The following is a 26,262-nucleotide window of genomic DNA, read 5'->3' as shown; positions in this document are numbered from 1 at the left end:
ATCTGTAGATCTTTTAAAACTGGCTTCTCTCTGGAATAAGTCTTTATTGGAGGAGGTTTTATTTTGACACGAGATTTGTCTCCAGTTGTATGAAGACAGGGTATACCTGAGAACTTTCCTTCTTGGACTTGGACCTATTAAGTTAATCCCTGAGCAATTCCAGCAGAAGCACTGCAGAGGTGCAAATATGATCTGCTTTGATTTTCAAGATGTAAGCATTCACTCAAACTCATTCAGAATTTCTCTTAAACTAATGTTGAGCACTAAGATGGTTTACCTTTATTGAGCTACACTTCTGTTACTTGCATTTGTATTGATGACTGTTAAAATGCTGAACTAATGTATTTTTCTTTATTGCGAGTTGTTATTCAGTAGTGACTAGTAGTATTTAGTATTTAAACTGTAAAGATGTTTTTCCCTCTCAGCCTTTGTATTTGAGACCAAAGATAATTCTTGCAGCCATGATTTGTGTACCCGGTGGAAAAGCCAGAGGTAGTTTTCAAACTCATTCTCATGAGCACTATTTACATTAGTATTTGCCAGGGTATAAACATAAATTATTTAAAAAAATAAATAAATTAAATTTAAAAAATAAAAAATCAGATATTTTGTTTAAATTGGATTTCTTTTTGATAAAATGCTTTTTGAGGAAAAAACCTCTCTAAAGCATTTTAACTAAGAGACATTATAGCTCAAAGATATTTCATCATAGAATAGGGTTATACATTTTTAATTCTGTAGTATGAGACAATATATTCATGTAATGTTTAAGAAAAGTTTTGTGAGTTCCCATAGTTCATGGATTAGGGACCCAGTCTTAAGGGGTCCCAAAGGCTTCTGTATAGATTATTTAGGTTAATCTTTCTATTTACCCAATAGGATTCAGTGCTCAGTCTGGAAGATACCGTCAGAGGTGCTTAGTTTTGCAGTTCTCTAAATGTGCATTTGTGTCTCCAGAGATAATAATCTTGTTAACTGCAAAATGTTTTTAAGTAAATAAATAATATATAGAGGTGAGAAATTAACCAACCTCACTCACCCCTGTTGTCCCTTTTCAAATTTGTGTACACAGAGTGTAATTGCCAGTGTAGACAAAGCCTTAAGTCTCTTGCCATGGCTGATGGCAAGTTGCTTCACCTCTGAACTTCTGCTTCATCTGTATAATGGTACTTACCTACTGCACTGGGAAGGTTTTTTTTTAAAAGGTTAATTAATGCTTGTAAATTATTTGGAGTTTTTGAGCTGGGAAATGTTAGAGACCCACAAATTCTCAAGTTTTTCTTAAGCCCTACTATTGGAATGTACTGTATTTAAATGGTTACTAGATCATACTGCATTTAAGCAGATACCTCAATAACTAAGTGCTTTAAGACTTATTGTAGAGCGTAGTTTGGGATGGCTAGAAATGCAAGCTCTTTACTTTTTTGAATTTCCTCTGAAAAATTGTTAACCTACATTGCAAATTTCAATCTACAGAAAATATTTGAAGCCAACATAAACTAGGAAACACATGGTCTGTAAATGCACATCTGCAGACAAAACACCAACTAGTTCTTGTTGGTAGACATAAATTATACAAACTGAGCCCTCTAAACTGCAGGCCAGAAATTATGAAAAGCACCCCAACTGTTAAATTGAATGGTTAACATTTTCCCAAAGTGCAAATTTGATATTTGTGAAAACAAATTCAGTAGTAAATGGGAAAGACATGGGTACGTTGAGGAATATTTTCAAAAACAGTTTGGGAGGTGGATTGAAAACTTGTTAAAAGACAGGGAACAAAGGGTAGGAATAAATGGTCAGTTTTCAGAATGGAGAGAGGTAACCAGTGGTGTCCCCAAGAGTTCGCACTAGGACCAATCTTATATAACCTATTTATAAATGATCCGGACAATGCGGTAAACGGTGAGGTGGCAAAATTTGCAGATGATACTCAACTGCACAAGATAATTAAGAAAAAAGCAAACTGTGAAGAGCTTCAAAAGGATCTCACACAACTAGGTGATTGGGCAACAAATTGGCAAATGAATTTTAATGTTGATAAATTTAAAGTAATGTACATTGGAAAAAATAATCCCAGCTATACATGCAAAATGATGGGGACTCATTTAACTATAACCACTGACTAGAGCGATCTTGGAATTATTGTGCATAGTTCTCTGAAAATATCCACTCAGTGTGCAGCGGAAGTCAAAAAAGCAAACAATGTTAGGAATCACTAAAGGGATAGAGAATAAGACCGAGAATATCTCTTATTACCTCTATAAAAATCCATGGTATAACCACATCTTGAATAGTGCTTACAGATGTGGTCGCCTCATCTCAAAAAAGATATATTGGCATTGGAAAAGGTTCAGAAAAGGGCAAAAAATGATTAGAGGTTTGGAACATGTCCCATATGAAGAGAGATTGAAAAGACTGGGACTTTCAGCTTTGAAAAGAGAAGACAAGGGGGGGATATGATAGAGGTCTATAAAATCATGACTGGTGTAGAGAAAGTGACTAAGGAAAAGTTATTTACTTGTTCCCATAACACAAAAACTAGGGGTTACCAAATAAAATTGATAGGTAGCAAGTTTACAACAAAAAGAAGTTTTTCTTAATGCAGTGCACAAGTCAGCCTGTGGAACTCCTTGCCAGAGGATGTTGAGAAGGCCAAGACTTTTAACAAGGTTCAAAAAGGAAATAAATACATTCATGGAGGTTAGGTCCATCAATAATTATTAGCCAGAATGGGTAGGAATGATGTCCCCAGCCTCTGTTTTTCAGGAGCCTGAAATGGATGACAGGAGAGGGATAATGTGATGATTACCTGTACTGTTCACTCCCTCTGGGGCACCTGGTGCTGGCCACTGTCAGAAGACAGGATACTGGGCTAAATGGACCTTTGGTCTTACCCAGTGTGGCTGTTCTTATGTAATGATTTTTTCAGTAAGAGGTGAACCATTCAGCTAACCATTGGGACTTGAAGGAAATATCTTATCACCGTGTTTCTCAAACTGGGGGTTCCGACCCCCCCGAGGGGTCGCGAGCAACTTAGAGGGGGGTCGCAGTATCACAGAGTTTGAGAACTCCTGCCTTATCGTGTAAAAAGTAACGCTTAAAGTGAATACTTAGAATCAAGAGACAGAAGAGAGGAGAATGCCTCCATTAGGAATACATTGATGGTATTGAAGAGTGAGAGGCACTGCAGAAGGGAAAGGAAAAGAACAGGGCTTTGGAAGTGCATCTGCATTTGAGAATAAACCTGTCAGTGAAAGGTTGGTGCAAAGAACTCTAGACAAACGCAACAATGTACCATACATCTTTGGCTAGTAAAGCTCAGTGCAAGAGAACCAACGGGCAGACTATTTAAACATTGATTTTACAATGATTTGTGGGAAGAAAGAATGTCACTATCGGCCACAGAACTTGCAAAAAATGTTTCAAGCCGTGTTTTCAATCTTTTTCTGGTGGTTGAAAATAAGTCGGTATCAGAGACCATTAAAAGAGAACTATTGCTTTGGGATTTCTGTATAAAACCAAATATTACACATATGTTAACTATCTTGTATTAATCACTGAAATGTGTAAAGAAACAGGCAGTAGGACTAGCACATGAAAAGCTGCCCTGAGGGAGTTTGTGGTCATGGAGCTTCTTCTCTGGTTAACATGACATAATGAAGACAGGCTTGGAATGCGTTTCTGAGCTGCCGCTGCCTTTTTGATGTGCATACCAAGGGCATTTTACAAGATGCTTGGTAACGAGAGAGAAAACAGAGTCTGGTTTTAGGCTTGTAGCTGGTACGTGTTATCCAAAACAAGGTGAGAATTGCCGGAGGATTCTCTTATTCTCTCAAAAGCACTAGGCTGGTAGATCATAATTAAGCTGATCGTCAGTGATAGGGCTCCTCAGTTCGCTGGGTGGTTGGCTGGCTGTGAGAAACGATACAGTTCTGTCAGGTGAAGTTCAGGGGCAGACTTCAGTGTGTTACTGTATTAAATACAAATGACTTGTATGCCTTATAGTTGACTACCTTGAATTTTTTTTTTCAGAGAGAGGCTCCAAATTGGGAGTAAGAATCATCCAGTGGATACACCACTGGCCTAGCCCATAGGAGAGACAGGTTTATTTCCCTACTCCAGCGTAGACCCTCCGGTGTGACCGAAGACAAGTCATTTAGCTTATCTGTGCCCAAATTCCCGATCTACAAAACAGGATTAATAATGCTTCTCTACTTCGGAGCAGTGTTGTGAAGAGCAGGACGTGGACAGATTGTGCAGCACTTTTCGATCTACTGATGAAAAGCGCTACATAGGAAATAGGCATCACCATTAATAATAATAATAATTGTGTGTCTTTTCATACTGTCATTTAATTGCAGGTGAAGTTTAGTAAGTGTATTTGCTAGCATCGGCCAGTGTTTGAATATGCTGATGGCCACCATGGCTCGAGATATGGAGAAGTATTTCTTCCTTTCTCTTCTGGCCTGGGTATAATGCCCCATCAACACTACAATTCTAAATGGGTCAGTGTACAGTTGTCTGGCATGTTGTCCGGTAGGAGGGAAGTTAGTGTTATATGTTAAAATGGCATCCCAGTTGTTCTAGGAATGGTTTCTAGAACTGGATCTCACATCTACGTAACAAACAAACCAATTAGCATGAGAGTGCTTAAGCAGTGCTAGACACCGTTGATTCGTAGAGTGGTACTTTCAGGTATACAGGCCAGACCTCCCTGGTCCGGCACCCTAGGGACCTGATGGCTGTAGTGCTGTCCCTGCATGGGGAGGGGTTGCCGAGTATGGGGAAGGATGTGAAAGCTTGTATGTTCAATACACTTCTGTTTCTAAAAGGGCTGCTTATAAAGAAGTGCTATGCGATTAACATTTTAAATGGCTAGTAACAGCACTTCATTAAAACGCGACATGCCTACTTCATTTTGCACCGTTTATGCTGCTTGTTTACTCTTTGCCATTGGCTCCAGGAAATGTTCAGTTTCACTTTCTGGTCCATTATCCTAATGCTGCAATTACTGATGACAGGGAAAGTGTAAAACAAAAATGATTTGTCACTTTTTTTCTTAAAACTGGCCAGATTCTCAGCTGGTGATGAGCCACAGAACTCCTTGGCGCTGAACAGTTCTGAATAATTCTGTCTTGCACCAGCTGAAGGCCTGGGCCAAATTTTTATCAATAGATCCGAGTTTACATTGTGGGGCTAAGCCTGTGGTTCATGGAATCACTTGTATGTAGATGGTATATAGGACTGCAGCTATGCCAATGGCAAAGCATTTTTCAGTCTTCAGGCAGCTTTCTGCTAAGTAGAGAATAATTGAGGATTCTGCAAATCAGCCTGGATCAGTTTGCCCTAAGAATTTATTTCCAAGAGCTGTTGAGATCCAAAAAACGCAAAAAACCAAAGTGAAGTATGAGACACTTCCTGCCCACTCAATTAGCCTCCTTAGCACCAGCACTACAATTGACAGGTACATCCCACCTTTTTTTCCTGTTATAAATGGTGAGGGTCCCTCCGTTTTTCTCCACCCTTCTCATCTGAGGAAGTCTTTCTGCTCCCTACCCAGCTGTTTGGGTTGTTTCAGTGTTTCTTGGTGAAGAGGCAAGTACAAGTCAGTTTACAGACTCCCAAAATTAAATGCCACAAACCTTTAAAGAAAGCCAACAATCTGAACATTGGATGCAAGCAATGGGGGGTGGAGGGAAGGGAGAAATTCAGCATTAAGTCTAAAGTCCTAGCTTCAGAGAGGAAATGAACAGCACAGATCTAAGATACTGGGAATATAATGAAACAGCAACCACCTAGGTATTACATCAAGTGAATGTTTTACCCCAGTGTTGTCCTGATATTGATTGAATACTGTTTCAGTAACCATGTGCTACAGGAGAGTTGCCTTGTTTGAACTAGTCCAGTGTTTCTCAACCAGTGGTACGAGTCCCCTTACGGGGACTCGAGAGAAGTCTGGGGGGGTACGTCAACACAACTGAAATGTGGAGAAAACTGAATTTTTGTTTTAAGTTTTACAGCATTTTATTATTTTTGTACTTTTTACACCCAAAAATTTCATCGCCTGCCTGGCTACGATTAAGTTGTTTAAACAAATGTGTTGTAATGGTAGAAAAAAAATTGTGTGACTGAAAACTGTAGGTACTGCGGGTACTTATAATTTTTTTTAAAGGGGTACTTTATATAAAAAAAAAAGGTTGAGGAACACTGAACAAGGCTAGTTGGATGTAGGTAACCTCTGAATTGATAGAGGGAAGCACTATAATAAGAAAAATTGAGAGCTACTGTCCCCGCATACCCACCAATCTGTTTTTCCTTAAGTGTGCCCTTTGGCTTGTAAGTCTTGTTTGTGAGGGGGTCATGTTGCAAGCTACAGTAAATATAAAGCTATAGGCGATTTGTGGTATTCTGAAATTCACCTGTGTTAATTTCACATCCACAAGATTGTTGCATACAGAGTCGCTGTGGGTTCAGCCAATAATGGAGTTAAACAGTGTGTTGCCAACTCGCAGTGTACAGACATTGAGTTAAGTCTCAGAATAGCATGAAATTTCAACGTATACTGGGGGCTTTAGTTGTGGTTTGGTTTTAGAGGAGTCCTTTGCTTACGCTTGGTTACAGGAAGATACTTTGGGGTAAAAAAAGATAAGATATTCTTGGATATTCAGATTCCATGAGCAGAAGCAATAAGAAAACACAATATCCCGAGTGTGTCAAACACTGGCAGCGTCATGTGAATTGTGCGTGCTTATTAGGAAAGGAGAAAAACAAGTCATTCTTGGAAGTTAACAATACTTGCTTTGACACATGAGCATCATGTAGTTCTCAATGTGCCCTGCTCGCTTCTAAAGCTAAGATCCAGTTTTGCCCGCCCCAGTTCTGTGGGTTAGAAATCTTCTGAAGGCCTAGCCCAGCTCCACTGGGATTGGAGAGCCCGGCTGTATCCGTAAAACAGCTGTTGGAGAGTGTGGTATATTATTGCCACTCCTTCAATTCATTGTTAAATGTCTTTGTTGGTTGGCCAGTGTTTTTCATTGGTTTTTGCTAGAAAGCCTGACTCATATCTTGTTATGGAGCAGCTGAATGTTTCGTGGCCTTTGCCTGACACTGTGGGGTTAGTTTTTAAGTTAAAAAACTTTGAAGTTTTTTAGAAAGTAAATATTGGAACGAAGTATAAAGCGATTAATAGAAATACCCTGTAAAAGCCTTCCTTATGTTGCAGCACTGTTTTAGTACAACATAATACTTTCTGTACAGGCTCAGAGGGGAAGCTGTGTTAGTCTGAATCTGCAAAAACAAAGAGGAGTCCTGTGACACCTAAAAGACTAACAGATTTACGAGGGCATATGCTTGCGTGGGTAAAACCCCCACTTCATCTGTCTGCTTATTCAGCATTTTGTATAATGTGATGCAAGACTAAAGAGTGGGAGGAAGTAGGCTGGTGAGAACGGCATCGGATAATTTAGGCTTGCTATAAAAGTATGTTTCATTGCCATTTGGGGAAGTGTGTTGCTCTCTGAGCTTCTGGAAACCCATGTCTAGGAGCATTGTACTTTAGTTTTTTCTTTAGAGAGGAGCTTAATGATCATGATAATGATCCAGCTCCTTAATTCTATGTATTGCAATAATTGTATAAAGGGTTTTATGGCTGCGCTTGCAAGTCATATCATGACAGTATTTTCCATTATTTCTCTTTTCTAAATCTTGTTGATCCAATCAGGAGCGGCCCGAGGCTTGCTGCAGCAGCTGGCACCCTAGGCGGGGCGGCACAATCGGCGCCCCACCTGAACAGCCGTCAATGGTCATGATGTCGTCACAGGGCGCAGGGGCTAACTGCGCCCTAGGCAGCTGCCTAGCTCGCCTAGGCTCACTGGCTGTCCCTAGATCCAATCTACATTGTCTCCAATTTCAAAAGTGTTTTCTGTGGCCGATTTGAGAAGATATCTCTGGAGATATTTAAGAACAGGTTAGATAGACATCTGTCAGGGATGGTGTAGACGGAGCTTGATCCTGCCTTGAGGGCGGGGGGCTGGACTCGATGACCTCTCGAGGTCCCTTCCAGTCCTATTATTCTATGATTCTAAGATCGTAGATGCAGGGAATTGGTCCATTATATTCACTTTCTGGTTTTCAAATTGACCTTGGCCTTTGGTGGACATCCTTAGCAGTAATGGATTGGTTTAGAAAGGGCCAAGAGAAGGGTATAGGTTCAAAGCTCTTCCTTGGATCTTTGTTCCCAGATCTGCTGTATGGAGCGTGGCAAGGCTAGCATTGTCTATCCTTGGGAGGGGAAAGAGGAGAGAAAAAATTAAGGACTTGGAGGTGCTTGTGGGAGGTTGAAGATAAACCCATCATTATTTAACCTGTAAATTTGGCAGTGGGATGCCTGCTTCTGAAATACTGCGGCCATGTCTCATGCTCACCATAGAAGAAGGATGTTAATAAATTGGAAGGGACTCAGCAAAGAGCCACAAGGATAATTAAAGGATTAGAAAACCATGACTCATAATTAGACTCATGGAGCTACGTCTGTTTAGCTTGGAAAAGAGAAAGTTAAGCAGCCACTTGATTAATACACAAATACCTACCTGGGGAACAAACATTTGGTAAAGGGCTGTTCAGTCTCACAGAGAAAGGTACGACATGGCCTAATTTAGACTAAGTAAGATGTCTGATGTCCAAAGTAATTAGGGTAATCAACCGTAGAACAATTTACTAAGTGTCGTGGTGGAGACTGGCTGGTTTTAAATCAAGGTTGGATTTTTTTTCTAAAAGATCTGCTCTAGGAATTATTTAGGGGAAGTTCTGTGGCCTGTGATACATAAGAAGTCAGCTTAGATCAGGGTGGGCAATAAAACGGCGGTGGTCCGCCAATTAGCCCCTGACGGGCTGCAGCCACTATATGTACCTGCATCTCCACAGGTGCGGGTGATTTAGTGCCTGTTGGCCGCGGATTGCTGTTCCTTGCCATGGGCACTGCAGTGTGGACCAGTATTTGCCCACCTCTGGCTTAGATAATCACAGTTTTCCCTTTTGACCTTGAAATCTCTGAATCTTTTTTTTTTTTTTTTTTTTTTTGGTAAACGTGCTAAAACAGTCAAACTTGCATCATTCCAGAGGTGATGTACCTTGAAGTTTGTGTGTTTGGGATAGTTTGAGTCCAGTAGCCTAAAGTTGTTCTAAGTTCATTTAAAGGAACAAAATAATTAATGGCTTGAAAGCCAAATGGAAACCATGACTACTCTATAAACTGTATGGTACAGTGTACTTTTTAAGAAGTGTTTTGAAATATTTTAAATTGCATTTTTTAACCTTTCAAATCCTCTTATAGGGAGCTTGGACAAAACCTCCAGTAAAGCTGTTAACACTGATGAGAGATCTTGTATGCCAAGGTACGAGTTTTTCATGTTCTCAGCATATATTCAAATGAAATTGCCAGTTATGAAAATGTGGGGGTTGGAGAAGCAAGAGGAGAAGGTTTACGCATTACTAATTGTATAACACAAGTGTGCTTATAAAAAAACAAACAAACAAAAAAAACCCTGTTTCCTGCAGTTACAAAAAGTTGGTGTATTTTACTTCGTTTTTTCTCCATTCACAGCAATGCGAGTCATGTACTTGTGAAGGCAGCTCTGTATTCTTTGATGCAATCAGCAACGTGACACTTACTCTGCTTTTATAAAGTCCTTTGTCACTGTCTTGCTTAAATGGGGGGAGGCGGGGAGCTGTGTCTTCAGTCACTCTGCACATTTCATCAGGATAGGCAAAACCATCAAACCACACTTCGACCCTGGCCTCCACACGCCCAGCAACACACACATCCCTAATTATTTGTGGCTCTGCCAGCAGTTGCTGGAGGAAGGGGGAGCCAACTAAATGCAAACCGTCTTCAACCCTATAAAACTCTGCTCCAGCAGTTCTGTTTGAAAGAGCTTGTGTCACATTTCAGGTTAGTGTGAAATTCTTACACTTGACATCTGTTCAGTGGTGTTTTTGCTTATTTTTTCCTCCAGGAACAGGCTAGGAATTTCCTGGTGAATGGCTAGGGCTTTGGGGGGAGTAAAAAAGGAGAGTGGATTGCCTGGGATTTCCAGGTGGGCTTCCTAAAGACAATGCTCGTATTTATCATCTAGTCAAAATTATTTAAATCCCCTCAATGGCAGTAGCCTAAATCCTTTTGAAAATAGAGGTTGATGGACAGTTTTATTGATTTATTTTTTTGGTTATGCTTATACAGTGCTTCACTTCGTGTGTTTACTCAAGTCTTGTGTCACATCTGCCGTGGTATCTGTGCACAAGCATAGTGGCTGGCTGCGTGTAGCACAGATGTGTGTGCAAGTGCGTGTGAGCCCTTTCATGCAGTATTTCCTGTCTGAAGGAACATGCTGTAATGGATTGGATTTCCTGGCTCCCAGTCTATATTGCTCAATTTACAGTCTTGGTTCTTCCTCTGTGGCCGTGCGCAAGTTACTTCTTTGTGCCTCAGTTTTTGTGCAGTGTTTAATGAGTATTACTTCATTTTGCTGGGCTGAGACAAGGATTAATTAGCACTTAGAGTGTTCTGAGGATATCAAGAGCTATTTGAGTGCTTTGTGCTCCCTCTGCTCCTGGTCACCCACCCGGTATAGGATTGAACTTTTAACAGTATGTTCCTCCCTTTGACCAACACTTTCAGTTAAAAAATGCATGTCTGTTTCTATACTTGCAACACGTATATGAAATCCGTATCTTGATAAATGACATAATTCTTAACCCTGGAATGCCACTGGAGCAATAAATAAAATCGTCTTCTGATAGAGCCCTATCTTTCACCGCGTGTGAGTTGTGGGAAGAGATTGTGTCATTAAAACGCATTCTGAGCTACTTCTGGCATCTGCTGTCTTGCTGGAAAATGGTATCATTTGGGGTCCCAAGAAATATGACAAACTGTTTTCATTCTGCTTTAATGCTGAGTGAACAGCTGGCAACATGTACAGGCCTGATCCTGGTCCCCTTGAGGTCAGAAGGAGTCCTGTCCTTTTTCTTCAATAGAATCACGTTTCCTCAACCCTTAGTCTGCATTTTGGTCCGGCGGCACTCTTTGGAAATGGGTGTGCTGTGATAAAAGATCCACGGTGGGGCTTTGGTTGGCTGGGACACTGACTTGTGTTCACGCTGCGGAGCTAAAAATTTGTTGCGTAGGCATTTGGGTTTTGGCTAGAGTTTTAGCCCAGACATCTGCCCAGCTGCTTTACAGCCTTGCAAGCTCCAGCCAGCTAATGCAGGCCAGCTGTGGGTATTTAAGGCATGTGGAGACGTACCTTGTATCTTCTCCCAGCATGGCCATGTGCCTGACTTTCCGAGCGCCTTATGCAGGACACCTAAGACTTGGCTTATGTAGGCCCTCATCTGGCAAAGCTCTTAAGCCCCTGCTAAAGTATTGGGATTAAAGCATCCGCTCCAGTGCACTGCTAAACTGGAGCTTTGTGTGTCTCTTAGGATCGGGCCCCAGAGCAGAAAAACCTCCCACAGTAGCAAGTCCTCTGACTCAGGCTTCTGCTATGGGACCAGGAACCACCATGCAGATTTTCCGGCTTGACCTGGAGGCCAGACTGTGACACCCAGTGACAGGATGGGTCTCCGAGCCTAGATTACAGAGTGAGGGGGAATATCTTCACTGCTACTTAAAGCTCCACAGCATGAGCCTCGCGAGTCAGTCCCTCAGGCTCTGAGACTGGCTACTGTGGGTTTTTTTTGTTTCTTGATGAGTTATTTGTGGTGTGGACCTTGTCACACCCGAGGTTAATGCTAGTGCCAGGCTCTCTCTAGTGCATTAATTAACTCATGTTAAAATAACACTGTTGTTCCCCTTCTCCTAATTTGTCCATTTGTCTTTAGACTGTGACCACCAGAGGGCAGGGAGGACCCCTTCTCGTATGTCTGCAAAGGCATTATTTATGCCGCACCATATGGGGACTAGCCTACATCATCAATTTCCCAGTAATTATTTTGATTATTGGGTCAAGACATTAGGCATGAATACACACAAACCCTGCAACATGCTTGGGGTGAAATTAATCTTGAGATGCCATATTGTCAGTGGTGTGACCATGAGGTTTTTCCATTGCTACAGATAAAGTCCAGACCTAGTGGATTCATAACAGCTCTTTGGCGAGATTCTGTAATTTTGGGTTTTCAAGAGCTGACTAATAAATCAGAAATCAGCCCTTTGCCCCATTGGGTATCTGTTTTAAATAGGTAGCTTTTTGTGCATGTGTGCAGGGTGGTTCTAATTCAGTTATTTGTATCTTGGTCCATTTGACTAAAGCCAGATCTACAAGACAGGGGATGGTCGAATTAAGATACACAACTCCAGCTACGTTAATTATGTAGCTGGAGTCAACGTACTGTAATTCAAGTTTTCACATGGTCTCCACAGCGGGAGGTCTATGGGAGCAAATGCTCCAGTTGGCTTCCTTTTCTCCTTGTGAGGAGCAGGAGTATCTGCACTGATTGGGGGGATGCCTTTTGAGTTCAATTTAGCAGGTCTTTACTAGACCTGCTAAATCAAACTCCGGAAGATCGATCACTGCAGTGTCAATCTTCCACATAGTGAAGACAAGCCCATATACAATACCAGATGTGCTGGTCAAAACACTGTGCACTACATATGTCTTGTCAGTTAAGAGTGCTTCTTGTGAATACCTAGTGGCTTCCTTGGCTTGTAATGGGTGCATGATGGAAAACCCTGGGAACTGAAAACTTCTATTACCCACATCATAGACAGCAGCAATACAAGTTTTCTTAAACTGCTCAGCACAGGTGATCCCCCGTTCCTAGCTGGAACAAGTACTTTTCAGCCAAAGAAATAAACGTGTACACCACTGAAGTATAGTCACTGCTTAACAGCGCATAGCACCTACCACCACACAAATTGTGGATGGAAGTGAATAATACTGTGTTTAATTGAAGCCCAAGGAGAATTTAGATAGGCATAATATAATTATCCAAATGAAAAATTGGTCCGGATATTGCATAGAATTGCCTCTATGCAAAGCCCCTGGCTCTCTGTTACTGCTGTTTAAACAGATACGAATATCTTGCAAACATGCCATGAATAATTAAGGCATTCAGATATTATGGTAATGGACCCTATAAGTACTTAGACTAATCACAGGTGGCCAGTCTTGGTTTCCCGTTGCATCCAAAAGAAATAATTGACAAATACTGTAGAAAAGTGAGAAGTAATTATTGCAATACCCCATCTGATACTTCCCTACATATGTTTTTGACCATAAGTAAAAAAGTGAGAGAGTTCATGACTAAATCTAAGCCTTAACTTGATTACTGTGCTTTTGAATGGGAGGAAGCAGAATCTGGTGTTATGGAAAGGGTAGACTGTATAAAACAAGTGGCTTTTATACTTCCCTTAAAAACCATTCCCTTTTAAATCCTAACAATAGATCCAGCTCTCAATATTACCCACAGTTAATTAAAAGAAATTCCCCCTTCTTCTTTCATTCCAAAATGATGGTTTTGAAAAAGGAAGCAAATATTGCTACTTAGGGAAGTTTTCAAGTGGAAGAAGTTACATAAATAAACAGTTGTCAAAACTTGAACCAAAAACACATTGCCAGTTAGCTGCAGAGTATAAATATTGTTCATCTGGTTTTAGACATTGAAACTTGACATAGTGGGAGAATCTTGTACAGATTGTAAAAACCATGAAACTAAAATCAAAGTGGAAGTTGGAGGAAGTGGTAGCTGCTCATCACTTACTGGAGAAATATCCTCCAGTTGGATAAGGATGGGCACTCAAAGGCAGTTTTGATCTTAACCTCTCTGACTTAGGTCTGGGTGGCAGGGAGGACAGGAATACTGAACATAGGCAAGTTCTGAGTTACGGGACTCTTATATCCCAGCCCCCACATATGAAAAAGGGCTTGTCTTCACATGCAGTACAGCACCTCCCTGAGAGGCAGTAGTTCTGTTAGCTGGGAAAAGCTCTTTGGTTGACATAACACTGACTGCACGGGGGTTAGGTTAGCATTAGTGCCTTGCTCTGGGGTATCAGTTTTATACCAATATAGATCTGTAGAGTAGACCTGGCTTTAGTATTGTTTGCATTTTGTAGCTTTGGAAAATGAGACACGATCGAAATGGTGGTAGGTGCAAAATCATGTAGCTGAATTTGCAATGAAAACGTGGATGCATCTTTACCCTAAAAAATGACAGACTGATTTAAAATGAAATGCCTCTGTCTGTGTCAAGTTCAAGTCACAGCCAGAGGTCCCGTGGTCCACTGGATAAAGCACTGAACTTGGATGTAAGAGGACCTCCCGAATGACTTGTTGTGTAACAAGGTAGAGAGGACAATGTCAGGTATTTTTTCAGTCTCTCGTTTGCACAGACTTAAGTGGCCAGCCTAGTGAGGGTGTACTCCTTTCCCTACGGAAATTTGCTGTCAGCCATTTTTCTCTCTACTTGTTGTGTTCTGTGCATTGGTGCTGTGGTCTGGTTTATTAATAACCAGATAAGATGTTCCTTAGTAATGTTTTCCTTTAGTAAGATGTTCCTGTAATTTTTATGCCATAGAACTCAACCTGCCTTCCTCCCTAACTCTTCCCCACCACCACCAAAAAAAAGACTTGTTTTTGTAGGATCTAGTAGTCGAGACCAGACTTTGTTCCGGTTCACTTTGCTTTTAGGGTTGCCAGGTGTCCGGTTTTGAACCAAACAGTTCAGTATTTGAGCTTTCTGTCCGGGAAATAAGTTGAGAAAATATAATTGAGAAAATATCAATGTCAATGTATTTTCTAAATAAGATGTAATGTAGATTGTGATACAATGTCAAGTGTGTCCAGTATTTTTGTTGAAACCATCTGGCAACCCTATTTGCTTTCCTTTCCCTGCCCACCCTCCATGTTACCGATTCCTCTGACCCTGTTTCCAGCATGCTAGTATTTCCTGTTTAGATATGGTTATGCAATTATATACAGACTTAGGAGGATTACTCAATTCAAGATCAGAGGCACAGTGTAATAATCCTGCTTTAAACATGGAGGGTTTTTTTAAGAGAAAAATTCAGGTGTTCTGATGCCACATCAAAGAGGACCTAAGGATACTTAGAAAGATGAGTAGATGACCATTCTGTTTGATATGAGCAACTTGCATTGGGACTGCGTTCCAATCCAGAGCTGGAGGTGGAGTCCCACCTGCAGCCTTGAGAGGTGGATTTGGTTTGGCCTTGGTTTAGCAGGGTCCCGTGTGAATTCAGAGATAGAGTGTCAAGCTGCACAACATAGAGAGAGGCTTCTACTATTACTAACAAATAGCACATGATGCTTTCCTTCACACATCTCCAGTGTTTTCCAAAAGAGGCGTCATTAGCCTCACTGTACAGAGCAGACTTAGGCATGTAGAAGGGGAGTGACTTGGCTGGGGTGTCACAGTGACTCAGTAGTGGAGCTGGGAGGAGAACCCTGGAATACCGACTGCTTGTCCTGTGCACCACTGACCCACAGTGACCGAGAGAGTCTCTTCTTCAAGAGGATCCATTGCAATTCTTGGTTCAAGAAGAGCTGTTGGGATAACCCTGCAGACGCTTGAGGGCTTTTTCTGTAGGGTCCTATGAGCAGAGTGATTTGCAAAATATTTTCCTCCGTGTAGCTACAGCTGCACATCAGCCCCACGAAGCACATGCTGGAACTTGTGTGACTGCTAGAGATTCTGATTTGTGTCCAGCATTCGTGAATTATGTGCCTTTGTTTAATTAAAAGGAAGTGACCAGAGGAGTAGAAAAGATTGACTTATCAGGTCTTGTCTCATTGATTTCTGTGTTATATTGTGCATCCATCCGCTCATAAACATGGATGGAAGGCCTGCGGTTAAGACATTGGTCTGGACCTTGGACAAACTGGGTACAGTAGTAACCAGCTCTGCAGTAGACCTGTGTGTTACCTTGGACAAGTCACATAATCTCTCTTAGCTTAAACATCCACATCTGTAAAATGGGGCTAATGGGTCTCTGTTTCACAAACCCGGGGTGAAGAGAAATTCAGTGTTGTTTTGAGAGTCATGCAGATCCCACAGTGAGTACCGATCAGGGTGTCTAGGTCTCATTCATAATGCTAATTTTTCAAATAATCTTTCTTCTGCAAAGAATTTTTGTCGGTTGTTACAGCGTTGGCTCCTTAAATGTAGTGGCCGAGATTTTAGTACTATTTTAGCTATAAAGGGCATTGATACATTACTGGCCATAAATGTAGCCTTTTATATAAATCACGCTGACCTAAAAATGTTAGTGGCACATTCCTTTCTGGTCTTTTGGTCTCAGAAGACAGAACTTTAGAGATGATATTTGCAGTAAATCATGGAGCATCAGTTTCTCCACTGACATTGTGTGGTAGAATTTTCTGGCTAACATTGGCTGGGAGCCCCATTGCAGATAACCAAATGTTGCAAATTAAAGAATAAATGAAAGTAGAAACAGAACCCCTTTTAGTACCGCACTGCTCAAATTGCTTTTATTTCTTTCTACAAGTGTAAGTGAATTTGTGGAAGCGCTGTATTAATTTCTGAGGATACCTTTTGTTAAATGAATATAGCTTTGTAGGAATATTCCCCTCAGTGAAGAGCTGGCTACAGTACTGTTTCAGCTGTTAAAACACTGAGCATTAAAGCCCTGGTTGAGTAAACATCTCCGTCAACACATCCACACCCACCAGCACTGCCAAGGCAACATTAGTGTGGTCAGGGCATGGGTGCTGGGAGAGAGCTCTCCAGCGCTTTAAGTAAACCACCTACGTGAAGGGAATAGCTAACAGTGCTAGGAGGGCGTTTACACTGGCACTTCACAGCGCTGTAACTTACTGCGCTTTGGGGGGGGTATATTTTTTCACACCCCTGAGTGAGAAAGTTACAGTGAAGTAAATGGCAGTGCAGGCAAGGCCTAAATTTGGGAGAAAGATAGAACCCTTGTAAATTTTACAAGGTATGCGAGCATATTGCACAGGAGGAGGAAGCTAGATCTCTGGGCCATACATAAGGGTCTGATTGACTTCTCTGTCAGAATCCTACCACCCGGTTATTGCAGGGCAAAAATTTATAAATGTAACATTTGAAAACAAATGCTTATCCTAAAGGCCATCCCTGCAGTTCAGAGCCAGTAAATAGAGGGGTCTAAGTTTTCAAAAAATGCAGCTGCTATATAATCTGCTTACACCATTGTGCGTGAAGCTGCTCTCTTGCACATGCAGAGTTTGAGCAAGCTTGATATGTTCAAAAGCACATGTACAATTTTTCACGTACATTTACAAAATCTTGCATGTGTCCATCAATTCTGCTGGTAGTGTTTTTATTGTGAGGGATTATTTGCTCCTCTAATAGAAACATCTCAGACCTGTTGCTTGTGTATTATTTGTCCTGGTAATTCTAGATGCCTATAGATTTGTCTGTGTCTTATCCTAGAATCATAGAATACTGGCACAGGAAGGGATCAGTATTTCCTCTAAGCTGCATGGCAGTGCAGCGTCACCCCACCTAGTCAGTCAGCTCCATGCAGAGAGCTCTGAGCCTCTGACTGAGCAGGACTGATTATCTAGATCATCCCTGACAGGTGTCTGTCTAACCTGCTCTTCAATATCTCCAGTGATGGAGATTCCACAACCTCCCTAGGCAGCTTATTCCAGTGCTTAACCACCCTGACAGTTGGAAAGTTTTTCCTGATGTCCAACCTAAACCTCCCTTGCTGCAATTTAAGCCCATTGCTTCTTGTTCTATCCTCAGAGGCCAAGGAGAACAATTTTTCTCCTTACTCATAACACCGTTTTAGATACTTGAAAACCGCTATCATGTCCGCTCTCAGTCTTCTCTCTTCTGAACCAAACAAGCCCAATTCTTTCAGCCTTCCCTCATAGCTCATGTTTTCTTTAATTGTTTTTGTTGCTCTTCTCCAGACCTTCTCCAATTTCTGCACATCTTTCTTGAAATATGCCCAGAACTGGACACACTACTCCAATTGAGGCCTAATCAGCACAGAGTAGACCAAAAGAATGACTTCTTGTGTCTTGCTCACAACAGTCCTGTTAATGCATCCCAGAATCACGTTTGCTTTTTTTGCAACAGTGTCACATGGTTGACTCATATTTAGGTTGTGGTCCACTATGACACCTAGATCCTTTTCTGTAGTACTTCTTCCTAGACAGTCGCTTCCCATTCTGTAGGAGTGAAATTGATCGTTCCTGCATAAGTGGAGTACTTCCTTATTAAATTTCATTCAATTTACCTCAGACCATTTCTCCAGTTTCTCCAAATCAAATCATAAGATTATACCTAGAAAGACCCATAAACCATGTGGCAAAGTTAGTTAGAAATGGGGAATAAATCTTTATTTTTAAATCAAATCATGTAAAGAAGGCATGTACTGTTTCTCCCTCTTCACGGAGCAATGGACCTACCCTGTCCTTGGTCGTCTTCTAGCTTCTAATATATTTGTAGAATGTCATCTTGTTACCCCATGTCTCTAGCTAGATTTACCTTGCTTTGTGCCTTTGCCTTTCTAATCTTGCCCCTGCATACCAGTGGTGTTTGCTTATATTCATCTTTTATAATTTGACCAAGTTTCCACTAGGGATGTAAATGACTAATCGGATACCTGATAAGCAAATGTTCATTGGGTAGTCAAGTAGGAACTTGACTAGTCGCGTCCCCTCCCACCTTGCTCAAGGTCTCTTTCCCCCGACTTTGCCTCAATCAGAGAGAGACAGCATCGGGGGGAGCACGACCCCCCCACCACCGCTGTCTCCACAGGGGGCTGGGAGCATTTCAAAGGGAGAGAGGCAGAAGGAACCATGGATGGCTCTTGTACATTTCAAAGGGAGAGTGTGGTGAGACAATGAGCGCCCCCACCCCTCTTTATCGACTGATTGAGTAGTCAATGGAAATTCTGATGCCTACTCGATTAAGGTAATTCCTCATTTAACATGTGCCCGCTTAACACGTTTTCGCGATAGCACTTTTTTTTTTAGGGAACGTTTTTTTAATTACATGACTGTCCCTGGAATAACATGATTTCCCCAGCCAGCCTGTTGCCGGCGGCTGCGCAGGGCTTCCCCCGCCTCCCTGCAAAGTGGTGGCGGGTTCGCCGCTCGCCACGCTGTTCCCCGGCAACCCTCCCTCGCCGGACACTGTGCTGGTCCCGGCAGACCCGTCACAGGGGCATACTCCCAACCCAATCCCCCTCCCTTCTCCTCCTCTTCTCTTCCCCAGAGCCAAACACCTCCCCTCCCTGCTGTAATCCAGTCCCCTTTCTCCCCCAACCTTATGTCCTGGTCCCAACAGACACCACCGCTTGAAACGCAACTCCTACCTTTCCCATTATTTTCAATAGGAAAATTGACCCCACATAACACGTTTTCACTTAACATGATCATTTTCTGAAACACATCTATAGTTTTAAATGAAGAATTACTGTACCTGATTAATCAAAATTTAACATCCCTAGTTTCTACTTTTTTTATACAACACCTTTTGATTTTTAGATCATGTAAGATTTCCTAATTGATCCAAGGTGGTCTCCTGCTTTGGGGCCCTATGTCAGTTTTGACCTTAAAACAAATGGAGATGTACTTAGGATTTTTTTTCTTGTTCAAGAACATAAGTTCCAAGTACCTTAGATGCAGGGTACCTTTGGAATTTACAGTCAATTTCTCATTAAGAGTATTTGGCATTCAGAGAGTAGCTTTCTTTTCAAGAGTTTGTGTTTTACAAATTTCATCCTAATTTTATGGCTGTATAAACTGAGGCACAGAGAGATTACAAATGACTTGCTTCTGGCCACAGAGTGACTGCGTGGCAGAGCTGGGAAATACAGTACATGCCCTCTGTACATGCAAATTGGTTTAATTGACTATCATATTACAGGGAATAAATTTTTATTTTTAAATCAAATCATAAGATTATACCTAGAAAGACCCATAAACCATGTGGCAAAGACAGTTCGAAACCCTTTGTGAAACGAAACTGGACCAGTTTCATAGCATTCATATTTCTGAATCCTTACTTGGGAAGAAAGAGCTATCTTACTAGGGGAAGAATGAGCAGATAATTAGCTGGTGAGGTCATTGTTTGCTTGGGCACTGTAAATGAGGCAGCCAAGCTTGGCTTATAATGTAAACATAGTGTAAAATGTTTATCACCAGCTTTGTCATTCTCCTTATTTGTCAGGGCATCTTGATGAGAAGGAGAAATTTTCTTGTGCTGCATAGAGTTCAGGGAGTTGAGAGATTTCCATAAAAAGGCACAGGCGTTGCTTGGAAGAGCAGAGAGGTTTCTGACTTGGCAGCAATAAGTTAAGCCTGACCTTTTCCAGAAAGAAAATAATTGACCTCCTAAATCATCTCTGTTGGGGATGGGTGGGGGAAGTAAACTCTTGTGCTTGTATTTTGCTGGTTCCATGTTCTTGTTTAATTGCTTGTTTTAGGCAATTATATTGGAAGAAGGAAGAAAAGGTGTGCAGCTAGATTTTAGAGAGAGATTGTTTCTCTTTAATGGACAGATAGATGTCAAGATGCCCTTTTATCAGGGCAACAAAACATGCCACTGTAATAACTCCACATTTGACTGTTCCAAAACACCCAAAAAAAGGTTAACTTTGTAATATTCCCAGAAGGTTAACAGGCCTTAACTTTTGGTGTCCTGAGCAAAGAAAGCAATGTCCTAAGGGAAGGAAGAAATTCCAGAGTCAGACTCCTCAGGTTCCCTGAAATAGGTGAATAACTGAAAGTCTGTTACACAAATAAAGGTAAATCCCAACACTTATAGTAATATTACTCTGTTGAAAGAAACAATAGAAAGACTTTGTACATCTACTAGCATCCTGGTGAAAAGAACATGATGGGGTTTTCAATTATGGTTTTGAATTTGAAGGTTGATCCACCGAGTACAGTAAATTATCATTGTACCATTGAAGTACACATTTGCTTGAGTACCCAGATTTAAAATAAAAATCTTTTTGCTGCTGCTGAAGAGATTTTTGTACTTAGCTATACAGAACAGTCTACCCTGCAAGTAAAATTGCTTTGACAGCAGTTCTTTGGGAAAACACACTGTTTTCGAGGCGCTGCTTGCAAACATGGCTCCTAATTCCATGCTTTCCCCCTGTTTTTCAGATTGCCTGTATTTGAACAGACCACATCATGCGTGAGTACAAGCTAGTGGTCCTGGGTTCAGGAGGCGTGGGAAAGTCTGCTTTGGTGAGTGAGCGTTCAATGTCCGACTCAAATTACACAGTAAAGGGCAGTCTGAAAAATCCCACCTATGTCTGTTTTCAAATAATATTATTTTACTCTATTGTGACATTTTTGATACTTTCTACATGCACAACAGATGATTGGATAACTGCTACTGGGTTGCTCAGCTGGTTGGAAATATATTAACATTTTCAAATATTTTAAGAAGCAGCACTGAGATTATTATCAGTGGAAAGACTTATTCCATGCACATAACCTAGCATATAAATATACATTTTGTAAATGGCAAGTGTCTAATCTAGAACAAAATGAAGCACAAATTATTGGCTAAATGCTAGTGAATTGCTGATGCCTAAGGTGCAGGGAGCTGGCTTGCCATGAAGGATGTGTGTTTTCCACTGCAAAGGGAACTAAAGCAACATCAGTGTGGCAGGGAATAGTCCACTGGTACTGTAGAAAGATAGCAGTGGACTGATAACCCTGTTCACTCCTGAAGACAGAGGGCTGCTTCTAGGGATGTGAAAGGTTAACCAGTGAGCTTCACCCTTAATGGTGCTGCTGCTTGGTTCCAGTTAACCGGTGGGGACTGCAGCAGCTTCCCTCCTGCCGCGGGCAGGGGGCTGCTCCAGCCCCACAGGGGGCCTGCCATGAAGGGGGCTGCTCCAGTCGTGTGGAGCAGCTTCTGTCTGGGGTGGGCCTGGGCACCCCGCAGGCACCTCTGCAGATGGGAGGGCCACTCCACTACCCCACACACACCCTGCCCAGGCTCCTTTTAATCAGTTATCCAGTTAAACTGGAGTTTACATCTCTAGTTGTTTCTCACTGGTTTGTGTTGCAGTGGTGACAGCAGAGCCAGTGCCTTGTAATAGAGATTCAAGTAATTTGTTCTAGCAGTCAGCTGTCTGTCATATACCTAAGTCAACCTGCTCACTGTTGTAGAGAGCGGGCAGGGAGGGACTGCTGGGAACTTTTTAAAACAAGCCAGTTCACCTTGCCACCTATCACTTCGGGATGGAATTAGCTATCCAACAGTGTTCCCTGTAAGCTGTGCACTTGTGCGATCACTCAAGAGCAATTTAAATGCTGCCCAGCTAGCAGAGCTGTGAAGTTTTCTGTTTCTACTGGTGGTGCACATTCACACATGCCTTGATGCACACACAAATTATTCTGCACGTGGTTTGAAAAAATCCACCAATGGATGGAAAAGATTAGAGGGAACATTACTGTCCAATTATTTTTAATGCAGGTAAAAATACAATGTTAAGGATAATAAGGCTGTTTTCTCTTGCATCCTTTCACTTACACAAGGAGGTGAAAAGGTGATGTACCTGGTGAGTTACCTGCAGAATCCAAAGAGCATGTGAGGGAGAAGATACATGAGGGTGTAAAGCATAGCAAGTTATTAAACAATGCAAATGGTTTGATGAGCTACTTAATTGATTCCCCATAATAATCTATGGTACCATTCAGACATAAATCTTTATTCTTTAAAAATGTGTTTGTGTAGAACCCTTCTCTTGTGTGGTAACTTCAGCAATTAAAGATGAGACGCTTCTCCTCCCACTATAGTCCCCTAGGCTTGTCTGGTTTTTGTTTTTTCCCATTAGGAATACAATATTTTTTATTTTGGAGTCCTGCGATGAGATTCTGTCTAACCTACTGTAGACATCACCAAAATGTCAGACAAATATCAAACTTAGAGGAAGTTTCCTCCCTTGTGATGTGAAGTCTAATCAGTTCAGACCCACAGCTTTTTTTTTTTTATTGAAAATAATATTTTATTTTTCCAAATATGTAGCCTTTAGGTAGGAGTTAGATTTTTTTTTTTTTTTTTTTTAATTTCAGACTCATTAATTCTCAAGATCTTTTCTGTGGGCAGAAAACTTGTTTTTGTTTGTTATAAGCAATATGTATGATGGCCTGATTCTCATCTCATCTGTAGCACTGTAAATTATGGGGGGAAGAGGGCAGCTCTGTTAAAGTCAGCAAGTTTGTGCAAGTGATAAAACTGGAATGAATGAATGAATGAATGAATGAATGATAATTTCCAGTGTATTGAATGTCATTGTGCACGCCCAGTGGTAAATACCCATTTGGTAAGCCCAGTGCCGTTGCTGGCACTATGTAACTTTACATTTCATTGCTCACGGAAATAATTGATCCAACACACCTCTAATGGGGATCAAAAATTTAACAGTAAACCAGTCAAGAGCTGATGGCGTTGAGAGGTGATCAAATACAAAATTATTTGCATGCAGCCATCAGAAGAGATGTTCTGAGATGGGTTTTAAAATAGCGGAAGAGAATCTAACTATGGAATTTTGGTGTCAATAATAATTCTAAAATTTCTCTTCCCTCCTCCTGCCCAGTGACTTAAACTAAGATGACTTATAAGGAGGCTGGTATTGGTATTCAGTGTTGCATTTGAGTGGGTGTTTAGAATACAATGTGATGGTGTTTCATCGCAAAGCCTCCTCCCTTGTTTGACTCTTATTGCCCAAGATCGTGCTGATTGTGTAGCATTTCTTATCGCCCTGCCTTCTGGTGCGAATGGTTGGACAACAGAAAGTCCTTAGTAATAACTAATGCACTGTTGTTTTAAAGCTTTCTTTTACAAGTGATTTGTTCTGCTCCTTTCTAATGGGAAGCACGTCCTTTGGCCAATCTGCAAGGCAGTAAAGTTACCAGCATTTGGCTGCAAACGGTCGTATATCTAATTGAAAAAACACCAACTGAGCAAAGGTGTAAGATCTGTGCTAAAGGAGAGTAATGTAAGTAAAGGGGCAAAGTGTAGCTGGGAGCTAGGAACTCCTGAATTGTCTCTTCCTGTCTGCCTCCATTACCTTACCTATAAAGTAAGAGTGCTATTTACCTACTCCGCAGGAGTGTTGTGGAGACCAGCAAATGCTGTGAAGTGCTTGGAAGGTGAAGAATAAACACTAGGTAGAGTCACAGGCGAGCCACAGTGTAGTTTAATGTACATACAGTGATGTTTGTATGTAATGGGCAGTCTTAGACCAGGTGAAAACAAGGGACTTTATTTTCTGAAGTGCTGATCCCCTGAAGCAGAGGTGGGGAACCTCAAGCCCGGGGGCCAGATGCAGCTCCTGGCTTGCCTGGATCTGGGCCCCAGGGGGGCTCGCCCAACATTGGGGAGCCTGTGCTGGCACTCCAGCCCCCTGCCCTCCCACGGGGCTGGAGCTCACAATCCACACGCGTGGGCCCCCTAAGGCTGTGGTGCAGGAGGGGAATGTGGGGAGTGCCTTTCTCCTTCTCAGATGGGGGTCTCGTCAGGGAGGACTTTGGTTGTGGGTTGTTTTAACTGCTCACTTGTGTGCGGCTCCTGTGGGTCAGGGCCACAAAAGGTTCCCCGCCCCTCCTCGACGCTTCATTCACAAGGGTGGGCAATAATTTTTTGCAGGGGGGCCACTTAATGAATTTTAATCCGAGGTCATGGGTCAGCTCTACCCCGGAAGGGGCAGGGCTTGAGGTGGAAGGGTCGGGACTGGGGACTATCCTGCCCCCTGAGTGGTCTGGGGCCAGAGGCTTTGAATTAAAAACACAGCAAAAGGCTTGCGACTCCCAGCCCTGCCACTACCATGTAGCCCCGCAGTCGCTCGGGGCTGCTGCAGTTATTGAAAGGGCTCATGATTCCAGCCCCTGCCGGGGTGGTGCCACCGGCAGCGGTGAGCCATTTGAAAAGGATCCTGCTGCCTGAGCCAGTGCCTGGAAATTCAGTGGCTCAGGCAGCAGGATATAAATAGAAAGCGACCAGATACTGTCCGCAGGCTGGATCAAAGCGAGAGATGGGTCGAATCTTGTCCAGCCATGTTCTATGGTGTTTGAAGCAGTGGTTGAATAGTAACTCCTCACTTAACATGTGCCCGCTTAATACATTTTCGCGATAGCATGATTTTTTTTTAGGGCCCATTTTTTGAATTACATGACCATCCCCAGAATAACATGATTTCCCCAGCCAGCCCATTGCCTGTGACTGTGTGGGGCTTCCCTTGCCTCCCTGCAAAGCGGTGGAGTGTTTGCCGCTCGCTGCGCCGTTCCCCAGAGACCCCCTTCCCCCTTTGCTGGGCGCAGTGTGGGTCCCAGCAGACCTGTTACAGGGGCATACTCCCAACCCAGTCCCCCTCCCTTCTTCTCCCCTTCCCTGCCCCTGAGCCAAACACCTCCCCTCCCTGCTGTAACCCAGTCCCCTTTCTCCCCCAGCCTTATGTCCCAGTCTCAACAGACACCACCACTTGAAACGCAAACCCCACCTTTTCCATTATTTTCAGTGGGAAAATTGACCCCGCATTACACGTTTTCACTTAACACGATCATTTTCTGAAACCTATCTATAGTGGTAAATGAGGAATTACTGTATCTTCTGAAAATCAGGCCTTGCAGATTCAATTAACAGATGCATTATATGTTTGATTACTATATGAGTTGTGTTGGGATGTTATATTAGTTAGAGAAGATGTTCAAAGTGGTCTGCAATGTTGTAGCACCTGAGTGTTGAAAACTAACCTGCAGATGAGGGGAAACTATTAACAGTATACAAATGAGCTATGGTTGGTTCTTTGAGTCATGACTGAATCACATTTTCCGTTATTAGCCTCTTAACCAAAACCCAAGTCTCTGTACCCTTTTTGGTACCACCATTAAGAAATCTCCCGATTAGATTGTGGTGATTATAAGGAGTTCTTGTTATTGTGATTGTCCTGGTGCCTTGTGTAACACCTCCTCTCATCGAATTACTTATGATCTTGTTTATAGTGGTATTTCTGGGATCATCTGCCTTTTGAGACTGCGTCATACAGTGTGGTAGGGAAATGGCAGAAAAGAAAAGACAGTGTTTCTAGACCGCTGGCTTCCAACCTTTTTTCATTTGTGGACCTCTGAAAACTTTGAATGGAGGTATATACCCCTTTCAAAACATTAAACAGAGTTGCAGACTCTCACGGGTGCACAGAGCACAGCTGGAAAGCCCCTGTTCTAGAAAACAGAATGGGTTTAGTTTGTGAAGCAGAAC

General features: G+C 42.1%; 1 protein-coding gene across 6 annotated transcripts in view; it reads left to right on the top strand.

Moving 5' to 3' along the window:
• RAP1A (RAP1A, member of RAS oncogene family) overlaps positions 1 to 26,262 on the top strand; it is a 77,483-nt gene that overhangs the window by 28,321 nt on the left and 22,900 nt on the right. For 3 of the 6 annotated variants that reach the window (XM_075910318.1, XM_075910319.1, XM_075910320.1), the window contains 2 exons: positions 9,335 to 9,395; positions 21,153 to 21,236. In XM_075910318.1, coding sequence (XP_075766433.1) covers positions 21,180 to 21,236 — 57 coding nt within the window. In that variant the 5' untranslated portion in view covers positions 9,335 to 9,395; positions 21,153 to 21,179. The remainder of the gene's footprint in view (positions 1 to 9,334; positions 9,396 to 21,152; positions 21,237 to 26,262) is intronic. The other 3 variants (XM_075910322.1, XM_075910323.1, XM_075910321.1) reach the window with 2 other exon arrangements.

This window comes from Pelodiscus sinensis, chromosome 27 (genome assembly GCF_049634645.1).
Source record: "Pelodiscus sinensis isolate JC-2024 chromosome 27, ASM4963464v1, whole genome shotgun sequence".
NCBI lineage: Eukaryota > Metazoa > Chordata > Testudines > Trionychidae > Pelodiscus > Pelodiscus sinensis.
Note: the sequence above shows the minus strand (reverse complement) of the source record. Positions and strands in the feature narration are given on the sequence as shown.